Below are 17783 nucleotides of genomic sequence, written 5' to 3'. Positions count from 1 at the left end.
TTTCACAGTTTTAATCAATATATAATAATAATAATAATAATATATGGACATAAAATTAATTAGTTAACAAATTGAATTTAGTTTATGGATTTTTATTTTCTACTCAAATTTTTAATCATTAGTGATTTTATTTTTTAAATTTTCACTAAATTTTTACTAGAAAAAAATTAGTTTTGATTGTTTCCTATTTTATTTATTTACAGTCATAATTAAATTTGATATAATTATAGTAATATAAAACTGCTTTATATATAGCAATAATATTATAGAAAATATGATTGCACGATTGTAGAATAAAAAATAATCATATATATAAAACGAATTAAAGATAGTGCGATTTTATAGATTTATAAGTGCGTGCTAATAGCCTTTATATTTAATTTGTTTTAGAGTGTGATAATAGCCAATATGTTTGTTGGTAGATTTAATTATTACTATATTATTTATGATCACATTCAGTATATATGTATGATTTATTGAAGAAAGTAAATTATTAAAATCGATTAATAACTATTTTAGAGTTAATCCAATTAATACTAAATTTAAAAAAAACAAACAATGCATAACATATTAATTTTTTATTAATCATATTATTATAATTTAAATTAATTTTAAAATTATAATTTTAATTTTATCATGTGCATGGCACGGGTAATTACACTTGTATAAAATATAAATTATATATAGAGTATGAATGATAGAGATCAGAAACAGAAAAAAAAGAGAGATAGATAAGAGAATGTAAGAAGGAGGTTTAGTAATTTTGGAAGAAAATATTTTCTCTAAATTTTAATAAGAGAGTGTCATATCATATGACACATTTTAGTTATTAAATTAGTTTGTAATATATAAATACAATATATAATATAGCTATATTCAATTTTAAATTTTTAATTTTATTTGAATGTAATTAGAGAATGCCATGTTGTATATTTTGATTGTCAAATTTATAATTAATAACAAGTGTAATTATCCATGCCATGCACGTGATAAGATTGAAATTATAATTTTAAATTATTTTTTAAAATTAATTTAAATTATAATAATTTGATTAATAAAAAATTAATATGTTATACATTGTTTGTTTTTTTTTTAATTTTAGTATTTAATTGGATTAACTCTAAAATAGTTATTAATTGATTTTAATAATCTACTTTCTTTAATAAATCAGACATATATACTGAATGTGATCATAAATAATATAGTAATAGTTAAATCTACCAACAAACATATTGGCTATTATCACACTCTAAAATAAATTAAATATAAAGGCTATTAGCATGCACTTATAAATCTATAAAATCGCATTGTCTTTAATTCGTGCAAGGGTTTATTTATCAAATAAACTTAAAATATAAACAAAAAATATTTATAAAATGGACATAGCATCACTTGAAAGAATCATAGAAAATAATCAACTTATCTTATCATCCATAAGAACCATTTCTATGTAAGTCGTGTTGTTCTTGTCAAATTTGGATGAGACTTTTCATAACCTTATAATTTTTGCCTTTATTTTTCAAACTTTTTCATTACATAATCTATCATAGGTAATACTGTTGATAGAATCGTAGTTAGTATCCTTTAGGTATGAAAAATAATCAATAGAAGAAGTTCTATATCTGAGATACGAATTTTCTAGATGATAAATAATTGTAACAATTCACTATTAATCCTTATATATATACACACACTAATTATACACGGTAATAGTTAACAAATATTTTCAATGGAGATACTTACTCAATATATATGTTATTGACATTAATTAAATGCCAATATTTTTAGGAAAGAGCTAAAAGAGGAGATATATAAATATATATAATATTATTGCTATATAGGAAGTATACATAAATTGCTACATTTTTTATTATATTATACAACTTAAAATTATACTATCATGTTATTATTATTAATCTTAGATACTTGCTATAATTATATCAAATTTAATTATGAATCTAAATAAATAAAATAGATAACATTCAATATTATTTTTTTTCTTTTTTACATTCAATATTACTGTAAATATAAAAAGTAAAATAATTAATAAAAAAATATGAGCAGAAAATAAAATATATTAATTAAAATTCAATTTGTTATCTAATTAATCTTATGTCCATATGATATAACTTTACAAAAATGTTATGAATCACAATCTTTTTTATTCTACAAAAAAAAACACTATATGTAGCCTTTAGTAGTACAAAAAATAATTATAAAAATTAATTATTGATATTGATATTAATCATAATTGATTATTAATACTCTAATTTTTTAAAATATATTTTACCTTTTTAAAATATAATGCATGTACCGTGTAGACTTTATTATTATTATTATTATTATTATTATTATTATTATTATTATTATTATTATTATTATTATTATTATATCCACTAATTGATATCAACTTAAATGGGTCACTATTAATGTGTGCATCAATTATTTCCTAATGAAATTATTGCATTTGAATGAGAATTAGAACTATCAATTGATATAATTAGAATGATTAAAAATATTGATGATTTATATGTAGTTTAATTAATAACGCATTAAATATTAATTTGATATAATTATAATGAAGATATTTTTTAAATTAATATAATCATGCATTATTCATGAGCTAATTATAATATAATTAGAATAAATTTACTTGAGAAAAAAATTCATGTATAATTTTTAGAAATTCTAATAATTTTTTTATTTATATACACGTATATATTAATTTTGTTAAATAATTCTCTCTCTCTCTCTCTATATATATATATATATACTAAAGATAGGAGACTCGAACCCGCAACCTCTTAATTGAGTATGTGGAGACTATACCATTTGAGCTATTACTCATTGGCATACATAAATAATTATATACATATACATAAATAAAAAAATATATGAATTATATATTTTGTTAAACTCCATGTTATCGGCTTTTAAAAATATTTAAATCACATGTATTAATTTTTTTTGTTATAATTATTTTGTTATATATATATATATATATATATATATATATATATATATATGATTATTTTTTATTCTACAATCGTGCAATAATATTTTCTATAATATTATTGCTATATATAAAGTAGCTTCATATTACTATAATTATATCAAATTTAATTATGACTGTAAATAAATAAAATAGGAAACAATCAAAACTAATTTTTTTATAGTCAAAATTTACTGTAAATATAAAAAATAAAATCACTAATGATTAAAAATTTGAGTAAAAAATAAAAATTCATAAACTAAATTTAATTTGTTAACTAATTAATTTTATGTCCATATATTATTATTATTATTATTATTATTATTATTATTATTATTATTATTATTATTATTATTATTATTATTATTATTATTATTATATATTGATTAAAACTGTGAATACATACTAATAAAATTATTACATACGAATGAGAATTAGAACTATATCAATTATATAAAGGAAAAAAGACAAATAGGTCCCTGACTTTTCAAACTTTTGACAAATACATCCCTAACAAAATTTAAATACAAAAAAGTCCCTGACTTTAACAAACAGAGGACAATTTAGTCCTTCCGTCTATTTGCCTCTCATACACCTAACGGAACTGGATGACGTGGCTAAAACGGTGTCCAGGTGTCCGTTACGGTGCCACGTTGGAAGGGGAAAAAGTTCGAAGGACAAATAAGTCCTTGACGTCATTTTACAATAAAGTTCGAAGGACAAATAGGTCCTTGAGAATTTTTTTTTCAAAATTAATAAACTCATTTCCTAAATTCTCTCGTCTACCTCTCTCCATTTTTATATTTCTCTCTACTATTTTTACTCTATATATAATTATATTTTATATTAATAATTTGACAAATCAAAATATGTCATTCGATATTTTTTTACAATTAAAATATTTTAAATGTAAAATTATACACATTAAATTATTTTAAATTTTAGATAACGAATGTTAAAATTAATTACTAATAAAAAATTAGGCTTTTTCATATAAAAATAATAACTAAAAATCTTATTATTTAATTTTTTATCTGCAGATATCTTGGTCTTCTTAGTAAAAAACTTTTGTCAACTTACGACTTTTTTGTAAAAGTAGTTTGATTTTATAAATCTTTTGTGTCATGCATAATTTATACTGTTAGAACAAAGTGAACTATAATTTAAAAAAATATATATTCTCGTAATGTTATTATGCATAAAAATACCAGTTCTAATATAATACACAAATGCACTAATGCTAACTTAATACATGAATGATGCACAAATGAACTAATGCTAACTTGATGCATAAATGAACTGATGCTAACTAATGCCACTGGTATGATGAAAACTGAACTAATGCAATTTAACAAATTCTAATATAATACACAAATGCACTAAAACTAAACTAATGCAATTTAAGAAAAAGAGTAGAAACATAACAAGCCCAATTTCTACAATTTTAATACAAATAATTTAAATTATAGAATAAAACAAGTTAACTAGATTTCAAAATACAAGCATAATTTTATCAGAAATTATTTTTAATATGGAAAGAAAATTGGTGTTTTGGTTGAATATTGACATTTGAAGTGTATTACAGTATTGTAGAAATTATTCAACACCCCCATGTGTTGGCTAAGATGCTGCCACGTGTTCAACACGCCCCACGTGTTGGCCAGAATGATACCACGTGTTCACCACGCCCCCCACGTGTTGCACCACGCCCCCCACGTGTTGACTTCCCACAAAAAAAATCCACCCATCTATAATTACACTACATTCTCCCATTTTCAACAAAAACACCAATATTTTTTCCATACAAAAAAAAAATTAGCCTAATTTTATAAACTAAATTCTTATAATAGAAGCATAATAGAAGTATAATGAAAAAAAAAATTCTCAAGGACCTATTTGTCCTTCTAACTTTATTTGTAAAATGACGTCAAGGACTTATTTGTCCTTCGAACTTTTTTCCCCTTCCAACGTGGCACTGTAACGGACACCTGTACACCGTTTCAGCTACATCAGCCAGTTCCGTTAGGTGTATAAGAGGCAAATAGACAGAAGGATTAAATTGTCCTCCGTTTGTTAAAGTCAGGGACTTTTTTGTATTTAAATTTTATCAGGGATGTATTTGTCAAAAGTTTGAAAAGTCAGGGACCTATCTGTCTTTTTCCCTTATATAAATTCAAAATTATTATTATTATTATTATTATTATTATTATTATTATTGTAACACCCTAACAATCAAAGCCCACGCTTCCGGCTGCGCGACTTTGATAGCTCGGACATTACGACGACACTTATACTATTTAATACTAAAATATGAGCCTGTTTAAAACTTTAAACCGCAATACCACTCCCAAAAATACTTTTGCTATACAACGTACATCCATACATTCGATACACTTACAACAACTCAAAAGAGCGCGCGCGCACACATACACACACGCGCGCACACACACACACACACACACACACACACACATAATATTACAAGCATTATCCAATACAGTTTATATTCCTCTTACAGAATATAACAAGATAAAGGCGAGGGTACAATAAATAATAATCTAAAGCAACACAGAGCATCTCAACAACAATTAAATACACTTTTCGTGACTTCTGCATCCATATCCTAAAAGGGAAAAAATGTAGGGGGTGAGAACATCATCCTCGAAAGGGTTCTCAGTAAAGGGTTTTTGGGAATTACTGTAATAGGATACGTGACAGTGATTAATAACTGACTTATTTCTCTTTTCAAAAATAACGGTTTATAGTAAAAGAGAAAATCTGAAATCCTTTTCTGAAAGAGGAAACTGTTCATTTAAAACAATATTTCGAAAGCCTTTCAAAAGGTTTATCTATGCTAAACCAAAAATAGCCTTTCATACTATTCCAAATCAGAAACACAAAACCGAAACTAACCATCGGTCCATCTCATTTCAACCACGGCCCTAGGCCTAAACAATCCAACAACAACCAATCACCACAATCCAACAGAGTCCTAGTTGCAAACACGGATAGGAAGTTCAAGCACAAACAAATAGTTACAGCAAGTAGAGCAAGTAGCAGTTAATCTCAAATAGTCACAAAGGCAAACCAAGTACAATATGCACACCAAACAATGTCACATAAATGCATATGATGCATGCTTGTTCCTAGTGGCTGATGATATCATTTGTCGGTTATATAGCCAACCCGACACGTCCTGGTAGCTAACCATGGACAGAAACACCCATTGCGGAGCAAGTGGGTTTGAGCTACAACCCCATTGCTACTACCCGCTCAATCCAGAGCCAGTGGAATAACCACTACTGTGGCTACTACCCAGGCGGGTGTTTAAAAGTTCAACCTGTAGCGAGTTGAATCACCACTACTACCGCTACTACCCAGGCGTCATAGTCTCTGACCTGGAGCAAGTGGGACGAACCACAACCCTTGCTACTACCCAGGTATCTCAAGCATATATTCATTCAATCCCAGTCATAGATCAACATCCATCTCATCCATCCGGCTTAAATTCATAATTCATAGTCAGCCATACGGCCCATAACTCATTCGGCAATCAGCCATAAATCAATATCATACACAGCCATTCCGGCCCATAACAAAACAGCACTTCCACCATTCAACATCATCAAATTCATAAAACCGGCATTTAAGCCATAAATCACTTTTCTCAAGCCATTTCACTTTGAAATCAAATTTCAACTCTTTTATGTCTTGGCTTTAAAGATCTCATTTCTCAAATCATCTCAGACTCATAAACCAAATTTACTCAAAGTGAGTTCCCTTTTTAAAACAAATCCACTCTCGGCATACTCTTTCCAAAACTTCCAAAACCATGGCAAGTTAAGGATTTATTTCAAAGCATTCAAAATCACCCATCCAACAATGGGGTTTTATAACAAAAATTTCCCGACAGAGTTCCAAGTCTTTAGGGAAGGTCAACCTATATCAATTCCTTAAAATTCATTGAAACTCTTAAAATCATATATTCTCGGTTCAAGTAAATAAAACTGAATTTACTATAAAACCAGCCATACAAAATCACAAGTTCCAACCCGGTCCAAAAATCAACTCATTTGAAACAGAACCGGTTCATTTGAATCAAACCACTTTCAGGTTTCTTTTTGTAACCCATCTTTCTAACTCTTCCAAATTGCCTCAAACTTGATTACTCAATCAAAAGTCTAGATTTCTCAAATCCAACCCTTTTTAAATAACTTTTTAAACAAGACTAGGATTTTGCAAAAATTTCGGCAGCACCTCTCCTAAAACTTGGACTTTTGCCACCCGGTTCGGGTTCCAACTAAACCGTTTCTCATTCCTTTTCAACAGCTCAAAACCAAAAATCAATTCAAAAGCAAGCTAAATCCAACAGTCGCCTCAGTGGCATATCTCAAAGAAACCATTTCAAAAATTAACTCAGTATCAACCGATTTAACTCATTTCTACAGCTTTAAAGAAACGGCTCAGTAACAAATCATTTGTCCAAACCAAGTCAATTAAAGTAAGCCAGGTTGAATTTAAAAGTGCATTCGACTTTTCACATCATCAAATAATCGACTCAATTCAAATCAATCCTCAACGGATTAAACTTCGATATCAAAGCTTTAAAAGAATCAACTCCAAAAGCATTTCGTTTCACAAAACCACACAACAATCCAACCAACAAATGTACATAATCAATCAAACCATACATAAGGCCGATACAATCACCAAATACACATTCTCTCACAACAGTATCCATATATAATAATTCTGATATATAAAAATATAGTTTTTGGAAAGCGCCCCTACCTCAAAACGCAAATCCATAACCCAAACGTCTCACGGAGTCCTTTCTGCCTCAACTCGAAATCACCGGCAACCAAAACCTCAGCTCCCAGCCACTTTTGCAATAACCATAGCAACACTAATCACAATATATAATAATCTGGACTCGACCCCACGTTACCAAAACTCATTTATTAACCAAACACAACCAAAAACTAACGCGAGACTTTTCGAAACATAATTTCTTACCGGAATAACAACACGAAGCAGTTGCGATTTTGAACCGGCCCCGACAACAGCTCCGGCAGCAGCGAGAAGCTCCGGTGGATCAACTATAAAAACCGCACAGCATTAAAACCTTCTCAAGTTCCAAAATGACCAAAACCGCAAATTAAAACCCTTACTGGCAAAGTTCTCCGGCGACTGAGCTGCATTCTCCGGCGGCAGAGATGGTGCTAACCAGCACCAACATCCACCACTGTCACCACTTCCCTCTCCGGTTAGATCCAACGGCCATAAAAGGATCAGCCCCAACTCACGACACCATTTCCTCCTCCCTTCATGCTTGACGGAAGCAGATCTAGCAGAAAAGGGGCCTTCGGCGTGGCGAAACGGCGGCGGTCAGTGGCGCATCGGCGGCGACTAGAGCAGCTCCTCCAGCTCGCGTTTCCTTCTCTCCCAGCATCACCCAGTCTCGGCTTTCCTCCTCCTTCGAGTTCGGTGGAAATGGACCCACGACGGCGCTGTGCTTCCTCCACGATTGCGGGCCCGACGATGGCACAGCATGAGGACGACGGAGCTGGTGGTGAGTCCCTCTCTGTGCGACACTGACAATGCAACTTCTCCCTTCCTCAAAGCTCGTCTCGATCTCTCTCTTACTCAGGCTAGATCGGCAGCTTCATGGTGGCGACCACAAGGAGGCTCGCGACAGTGATAGGCAGTGACAAACCATGGCAGGGACGAGCTTCACGGCGGCCGGGCAAGCAAGATTGGTGACGGCACGGTGGCGTAACGCGGTGGGCTTCCCGCCTCCCTTCATCAGCCGCAACTCAGCCTCTCACTCTCTGCTCTGTTTCTGTTGGAGGGGTTGTGTGTGTGTTGCTACGTTGAGAAAGGTGAGGTTGCTGCCTGATTCCTTTTTCCCCTATTGCTGCTGCGCGTGAATGGAGAAAAGGGGGGAAGAGGTGCGTTGCTGATGGGAAAATCGGGTAACCGGGTTAGGGTTTTAGGGTTTCATTTTGAAAATTAGGGTTAAGGGCATTATGGTAATTTCACTTAAAAATAGGGATAATATAGTAATTAGAAATAAATTCTAATCCAACAATAATAACGTATAAAAATACTATTTACTCATCAATTTCACACTTTACTTTTAATAAAACGTTCAAATCCAAAAATTAGAAATAATATACTTAATTTCTTCATTTTTTCAAATAGTAGTATTAATATCTTAAAATATAAATTATTTAGTCCAAATCATATAAAATTCCTATTATTTCATAACTGGAAACTTTATAATTTAAATATAGAAAATAATCTAATAATTATAAAATTAGATAATAACTATAACTTATTTCAAATTCAATAAATCAAAACTTGCTGTAATTACCTTTAATAATATAATTTTTGAAATTAAAGCTACAGAAATACTGAATTTGAAATTAGCTAATGATAGCCCCTTTTTCAAAGATTTTGGGTCTTACATTCTACCCACCTTATAAAAATTTTTGCCCTAAAAAATTGATAGAAAACGAAAGAAATTTCATAACAGTTCACCCTTGAACACCTTTAAGGAAGAAGCAAAAATATATCTCAACATATAAACATATATACGGTTTTCAAATACTTGGATGGTCGTATGCATAAAGATACAAAGGTAGGAGTATGGTTTCAAGGCAAACATTACAAGATAGGCTCAAATGCAAAAGATGACATGGGTCAAACAGGTGATAGTAAGGCAAGACATTAAAGGTCATAAAACAGGATGAGGTTACAACGACGTGCTCAACATCCGCACACTAATCTCATCTCAACCTCAAAGCTTCAACTTTCCAACTCCATCAAGCACTTTACAATTCCCATATTCGATCATAAGCCTGACAACCGCAAATCCGTTCGCAAGGAACAATACACCCACAACTCATAACGTTGTACACCTACCGTTTCAACTTCTGTATGCACATATCACGTCTTAAAGAACTAACGCATCGCGTTACTACATCTATAGATCACACGTGATATCAAAATAATTCTTGAGTCTACTCAGAAGAATACAAGATTTTAAAAAGGAGAGTTAAATGTCGAGGATAATATTCATAGATTTGAGAGAATGTATCCAATTCCAGATAAACAAGGATGCTCGAGCAATGATGTTTGCTAGAAGTAAATCGATTGACAACTCCAAAGATAACACTTGGATCAGAGGAATCGAACAGGATCAATAGGAAAAAAAAATCAGTGCATTAGTTTGGACAAATTCAAGCTGAGTCGAAGAAGTATGATGTTTATAGAAGAGAATATCTTAAACTCAAGACAAAGCTCACAGAACTCGAAAGCACGATTAAAAAAATACTTTCAAATACATTGTTCTTAAAAGAAGAAAACTTGCGGAAAAATCACTTCGCAGTCTAGAAGAAAGTTAAGCAGCAACCATTCTTCAAAAGAGTAACAAAAGCATAATCGTGGCTTTGCTTTAATGCAAATTCATGTTGAAGTAGATTTTGTAGAGTTTTAAAAATAAAATGCACACAGTTTTGGCTAAGAGTTAAAATATTTTCATCAAATATTTTAGAAAGTCAGTTAGGTGCACAATCTTAACCAAAAGTAGTTCATAAAAACTCGGAAGTAATCAAATGCTTGTTCAAAAATACTCAAAGTTTATATCCAAACAAGCGTGTATAACATTTGTAGCAAGGACGAAAGAGGAAGTTAAACTCGCTATTTAGAAAAGAAAATCCGAGGTAAAAGTTTGCTTACCATTTGGTAAGGGAATAAGTGGTGCGTTACAAATGAACCGGTTTTCACTAAATAAGGAAACTTTCAATACTTCATTTAAAATAGCGCATGCCAACTTTAAAACAATTTGTCAAGATTGGACAATGGTTTCAATTACAACCAAGCAACTGAAAAATAAGTTTGATTTGGAACTTCTTCGAAAAGAATTCAATTTGCTTTATAAAATTCAAAACAAGACTCCAAATGTATACTTGAAATCACCATCTTAGAAGGATATTCAAGAAAATTAGGATGTACTTAAAAGGAGTCAAGCCATACAAGAAAAGATCTTAAACCAAAGTAGTTTAAACAAGATTCACTAGGCATGAGACATCCAATAAGCTTTCAATTGATCCAAAAGAATACAAAAGTCATAGGAAAAGACAACTCAATCATTAGTAATTCCTCAAGGATAAATCTTTGACTAAAAACTCTGTTAGAGACAATGAGAAGATAAACGATGCACTAATTCAAAACGAATCAAACTGACTCACATAAGGATGAAATTTACAAGAGAAGGAGAACCAAAACCAATGGTAATATTCACAAGGTGCAAAAGATTAGTTAAAGACAAAGTCAAGTATGGCGTCCGTAGAGATGGAAGGATTAAGAGAGAATTTAGTCCGTTCATAAGAAGAAAACTATGAGTCCAACATTTTCAAAAGAAGCAACAATGGCATAAACAATGTTGTATGCTAAATCAAACTCAAACCAAAAATAAATCAAGTGTAGTTCATCAAACGAAACTCAATCGAGACAAAAGTGGTAAATCTTTTCTTTTCAAAATTTTGAAAAATATCCAAGTACATAATCCAATGAAGATGTGCATTGGAACTATAGTAAAATTACTAGAAAGTCAAATTGTAATTTAAAGTAAATGTAGTTCCATAAACCAGTAAAAGTACAGGCGAGATATTAGAAATAAATAGTTATTAAACTGTATAAGAAATCTTCAAGGTTTCATATATAGATAAGTATATATCTATTCAACAGCAATTTTCATAAAAATCTCAAAACTGGCTGTTATCACTGTCAAATAAGAGAAAAATCGAATCAACAATTTCTCTAAAAATGGACTTGAACAGGGACTTAAAGGGCACATCGCATCAAGACAGTTTAAAGGTACATCAAAGAACACATGAATCAAGGAGAAGAATTTAAACGAAGAAAGATGGATACAACAAGGATGTTAAACAAGCATATGCAATTAGATCCCACAAGAATGCATGTGAATGGAGGAATAAAGTTGAAATATCAAATTACTTTTCACGAGGAGTAGCAAACAAGAACTTCAAGTTAGGCTATGAAAGAACAGGTCGACTCGAACAAAATCCAAAACACACAACTGAATAGCCTCGAGAAATAGTTTCCAACATTCCCAAAACCCGTTATTCGCTTTGCTCAAAACTCATATATCGTCTATGATAACCCATTAGTGCTTTCATAGACATAATTCACTAGTATTAACCGGCCAAACTTAATACAAAGAATCATGCAATGCAATACTAACAGCGTTAATCAATAGACCGTCATGTGCATAAAGCTCTAATTCTCGTCATTCGACAAGACCTAGTACATGACAAACGCTCAGAGTATGCAACTGAAGCATAGTCGGTCCATTCCTCAGGCTCTACAGGAAAGGCCGCTCTGATACCATAATGTAACACCCTAACAATCAAAGCCCACGCTTCCGGCTGCGTGACTTTGATAGCTCGGACATTACGATGACATTTATACTATTTAATACTAAAATATGAGCCTGTTTAAAACTTTAAACCGCAATACCGCTCCCAAAAATACTTTTGCTATACAACGTACATCCATACATTCGATACACTTACAACAACTCACAAGAGCACATATATATATATAGACATATACATAAATAATATTACAAGCATTATCCAATACAGTTCATATCCCTCTTACAGAATATATCAAGATAAAGGCGACGATACAATAAATAATAATCTAAAGCAACACAGAGCATCTCAACAATAATTAAATACACTCTTCTTGACTTCTGCATCCATATCTGAAAGGGGAAAAATGTAGGGGGTGAGAACATCATCCTCGAAAGGGTTCTCAGTAGAGGGATTTTGGGAATTACTGTAATAGGATACGTGAAGATAAACCGTACCAGTGATTAATAACTGACTTATGCCTCTTTTCAAAAATAATGGTTTACAGTAAAAGAGAAAATCTGAAATCCCTTTCTAAAAGAGGAAACTGTTCATTTAAAACAATATTTCGAAAGCCTTTCAAAAGGTTTATCTATGCTAAACAAAAAATAGCCTTTCATATTATTCCAAATCAGAAACACAAAACCGAAACCAACCATTGGTCCATATCATTTCAACCACGGCCCTAGGCCCAAACAATCCAACAACAACCAATCACCACAATCCAATAGAGTCCCAGTTGCAAACACAGATAGGAGGTTCAAGCACAAACAAACAGTTACAGCAAGTATAGCAAGTAGCAGTTAATCTCAAATAGTCACAAAGGCAAACCAAGTACAATATGCACACCCAAACAATGTCACATAAATGCAGATGATGCATGCCTATTCCTAGTGACTGATGATATCATCTGTCGGTTATATAGCCAACCCAACACGTCCTGGTAGCTAACCGTGGACAGAAACACCCATCGTGGAGCAAGTGGATTTGAGCTACAACCCCATTGCTACTACCCGCTCAACCCAGAGCCAGTGGAATAACCACTACTGTGGCTACTACCTAGGCGGGTGTTTAAAAGCTCAACCTGGAGCGAGTGGAATCACCACTACTACCGCTACTACTCAGGCGTCACAGTCTCTGACTTGGAGCAAGTGGGACGAACCACAACCCTTGCTACTACTCAGGTATCTCAAGCATATATTCATTCAGTCCCAGCCATGGATCAACATCCATCTCATCCATCTGGCTTAAATTCATAATTCATAGTCAGTCATACGGCCCATAACTCATTTGGCAATCAGTCATAAATCAATATCATACACAGCCATTCCGGCCCACAACAAAACAGCACTTCCACCGTTCAACATCATCAAATTCATAAAACTGGCATTTAAGCCATAAATCACTTTTCTCAAGCCATTTCACTTTGAAATCAAATTTCAACTCTTTTCAGTCTTGGCTTTAAAGATCTCATTTCTCAAATCATCTCAGGCTCATAAGCCAAATTAACTCAAAGTGAGTTCCCTTTTTAAAATAAAGCCACTCTCGGCATTCTCTTTCCAAAACTTCCAAAACCATGGCAAGTTAAGGATTTATTTCAAAGCATTCAAAAATCACCCATCCAACAATGGGTTTTATAACAAAAATTTTCCGACAGAGTTCCAAGTCTTTAGGGAAGGTTAACCTATATCAATTCCTTAAAATTCATTGAAACTCTTAAAATCATAGATTTTCGGTTCAAGTAAATAAAACTGAATTTACTATAAAATCAGCCATACAAAATCACAAGTTCCAACCCGGTCCAAAAATCAACTCATTTAAAATGGAACCAGTTCATTTGGATCAAACCACTTTCAGGTTTCTTGTTGGAACCCATTTTTCTAACTCTTCCAAATTGCCTCAAACTTGATTATTCAATCAAAAGTCTAGATTCCTTTAAAATCACTAAAATCTCCTTTTTATATTAAAATCAATATTAGAGCATCATTCTTTCCTTTAGTGATTCAAACGGTAAAAATAGTTCATTTCTAAATGAGCCGAACTCAACGCATAAAGTTCATCAAATAAATTAAGCCTGAAAACATAAATATTCTCTTAATAAATCAAATAATACAATTTCTCAAATCCAACCCTTTTTAAATAACTTTTCAAACAAGACTAGGATTTTACAAAAATTTTGGCAACACCTCCCTTAAAACTTGGACTTTTGCCACCCGGTTCGGATCCCAACTAAACCGTTTCTCATTCCTTTTCAACAGCTCAAAACCAGAAATCAATTCAAAAGCAAGCTAAATCCAACAGTCGCCTCAGTGGCATATCTCAAGGAAACCATTTCAAAAATCAACTCAATATCAACCGACTTAACTCATTTCTACAGCTTTAAAGAAACGGCTCAGTAACAAATTATTTGTCTAAACCAAGTCAATTAAAGTAAACCAGGTTGAATTCAAAAGTGCATTCGACTTTTCACATCATCAAATAATCGACTCAATTCAAATCAATCCTCAACGGATTAAACTTCGATATCAAAGCTTTAAAAGAATCAACTCCAAAAACATTTTGTTTCACAAAACCACACAACAATCCAACCAACAAATGTACATAATCAATCAAACCATACATAAGACCGATACAATCACCAAATACACATTCTCTCACAACAGTATCCATATATAATAATTTCGATATATAAAAATATAGTTTTTGGAAAGCGCCCCTACCTCAAAACGCAAATCCATAACCCAAACATCTCACGGAGTTCTTTCCACCTCAACTCGAAATCACCGGCAACCAAAACCTCAGCTCCCAGCCACTTTTGCAATAACCATAGCAACACTAATCGCAACATATAATAATCAGGACTCGACCCCACGTTAGCAAAACTCATTTATTAACCAAACACAATCGAAAACTAACGCGAGGCTTTTTGAAACATAATTTCTTACCGGAATAACAACACGAAGCAGTTGCGATTTTGAACCGGCCCTGACAACAGCTCCGGTGGCAGCCAAAAGCTCTGATGGATCAACTATAAAAATCTCATAGCATTAAAACATTTTCAAGATCCAAAATAACCAAAACTGCAAATTAAAACCCTTACCGGCAAAGTTCTCCGGTGACTAAGCTGCATTCTCCGGTGGCAGAGACGGCAGAGCAGTTCGAACGGCCAACAGCAGTGACGGTGCTAACCAGCACCAACATCCACCACCGTCACCACTTCCCTCTCCAGTCAGATCCAACGGCCGTAAAAGGATCATCCCCAACTCGCGACGCCATTTCCTCCTCCCTTCATGCTTGACGGCGGCAGATCTAGCAGAAAAGGGGCCCTCGCTGCGGCGGAACGGCGGCAATCAGTGGCGCGTCGGCGGCGACTGGATGTAGCTCCTCCAGCTCGCATTTCCTTCTCTCCCAACATCGCCCAGTCTCGACTTTCCTCCTCCTTCAAGTTCGGTGGAAATGGACCCACGACGGCGCTGTGCTTCCTCCACGATTGCGGGCCCGATGGTGGCATAGCAGTGAGGACGACGGAGCTTGCGGCGAGTCCCTCTCTGTGCGACGCTGACAGTGCAGCTTCTCCCTTCCTCAAAGCTCGTCTCGATCTCTCTCTTACTCAGGCTAGATCGGCAGCTTCATGGTGGCGACGACAAGGATGCTCCCGACGGTGATAGGCAGTGACAGACCATGGCAGGGACGAGCTTCACGGCGGCCGGGCAAGCAAGATTGGTGATGACGCGGCGGCGCGACGCGGTGGGCTTCCCGCCTCCCCTCATCAGCCGCAACTCAGCCTCTCACTCTCTGCTCTGTTTCTGTTGGAGGGGTGTTGTGTGTTGCTACGTTGAGGGAGGTGAGGCTGCTGCCTAATTCCTTTTTCCCCTATTGCTGCTGCGCGTGAATGGAGAAAAGGGGGGAAGAGGTGCGTTGCTGATGGAAAAACCAGGTAACCGGGTTAGGGTTTCATTTTGAAAATTAAGGTTAAGGGCATTATGGTAATTTCACTTAAAAATAGGGACAATATAGTAATTAGAAATAAATTCTAATCCAACAATAATAACATATAAAAATATTATTTGCTTATCAATTTCACACTTTATTTTTAATAAAACGTTCAAATCTAAAAATTAGAAATAATATACTTAATTTCTTCATTTTTTCAAATAGTAGTATTAATATCTTAAAATATAAATTATTTAGTCCAAATCATATAAAATTCCTATTATTTCATAACTGACAACTTTATAATTTAAATATAGAAAATAATCTAATAATTATAAAATTAGATAATAACTATAACTTATTTCAAATTCAATAAATCAAAACTTGCTCTAATTACCTTTAATAAGATAATTTTTGAAATTAAAGCTACAGAAATACTGAATTTGAAATTAACTAATGATAGCCCTTTTTTAAAGGTTTTGGGTCTTACAATTATTAAGTAATGATGATAATTCATGTGATAATGAATATTACCTATAAAACATCTAAATTTAAATAATATTTAAGTATAATTATGTGACAATTATAATTCAAAAATTACTATGAAGTCACGTGAATTATTATTATAATTGATATAATAATTGCTATAATTGCTACATATTCTCAATCTTATTGGTTGTATCAATTTAACTCTATCAATTATATTTAAATTAGTAGTCAATTATTTTTATGAAAAATCTTGCTATAATTAGGTTATAATTATGAGATTATCTTGTATTAATCATTATAATTAATTTAATAAAGATATTTACTAAATATATATGTTATCTATATTAATTATATGCCAATATTTATAAGAATGAGTTTAAAAAAGTGATATATAAATATATATAATATTATTGTTATATAAAAAAAGATTTAAATAATATATTAAATATTAATTTAATATAATTATAATAAAAATATTTTTCTAAAATAATATAATCATACATTATTCATGAGCTAATTATAATGTAATTAAATGTATAATATTATTCTATATTATTTATTTACCGTCATAATTTGATTTGATTGTTTTCTAGTTTATTTACTTACATAAATTATTAAAATATATAACATAACTATCGTAATTATTATGAATAATAGAAAATTGAAAAAAAATATATATTTTAAAAATACCAAAGGCTGTTATCATAGAAAACATCAATCATAGTTCTGAGAAGAAATTTAAAGTATTAAAAATAGTCAAACACATATAATTAAATAATATCAAATATACATGAGCAAGAGTGTACATATCTACATATCATAATAATTTTTAGAGTAAAGTATTGTTTTTGTTTTCTAACGTTTGGAATAAGTCTTAAAGTTATCCCTAATATTTTAATCGTCCTATTTAAGTTTCTAACGTTTTA

General features: G+C 32.1%; 1 protein-coding gene across 13 annotated transcripts; it reads right to left on the bottom strand.

The window, feature by feature from the left end:
- Window positions 1–4149: 4149 nt before the first annotated feature.
- LOC112705878 (uncharacterized) lies at window positions 4150–16458 on the bottom strand. Of its 13 annotated transcripts, none has more exons than XR_011864497.1 (6): window positions 15536–16402; window positions 15381–15463; window positions 15156–15270; window positions 8009–12788; window positions 7784–7898; window positions 4150–4996 (listed from the first exon to the last, which is right to left on the bottom strand). XR_011864497.1 is itself a non-coding variant. In XM_072200506.1 (4 exons), exons 1-4 carry the CDS (start codon window positions 15634–15636, stop codon window positions 13612–13614), a joined length of 357 nt encoding a protein of 118 aa, XP_072056607.1. In that variant the 5' UTR covers window positions 15637–16380; the 3' UTR covers window positions 13032–13611. The 13 variants fall into 13 exon arrangements, 1 of the variants encoding a protein (XP_072056607.1); XR_011864496.1 differs by having other exon boundaries at window positions 4150–4980; XR_011864495.1 differs by lacking the exon at window positions 4150–4996 and adding an exon at window positions 5312–5615.
- Between the last annotated feature and the right edge of the window lie 1325 nt (window positions 16459–17783).

This window comes from Arachis hypogaea, chromosome 8 (assembly GCF_003086295.3).
Source record: "Arachis hypogaea cultivar Tifrunner chromosome 8, arahy.Tifrunner.gnm2.J5K5, whole genome shotgun sequence".
Lineage (NCBI taxonomy): Eukaryota > Viridiplantae > Streptophyta > Magnoliopsida > Fabales > Fabaceae > Arachis > Arachis hypogaea.
The sequence above is the reverse complement of the archived record's forward strand: the minus strand, read 5'-3'. Positions and strand labels throughout refer to the sequence as shown.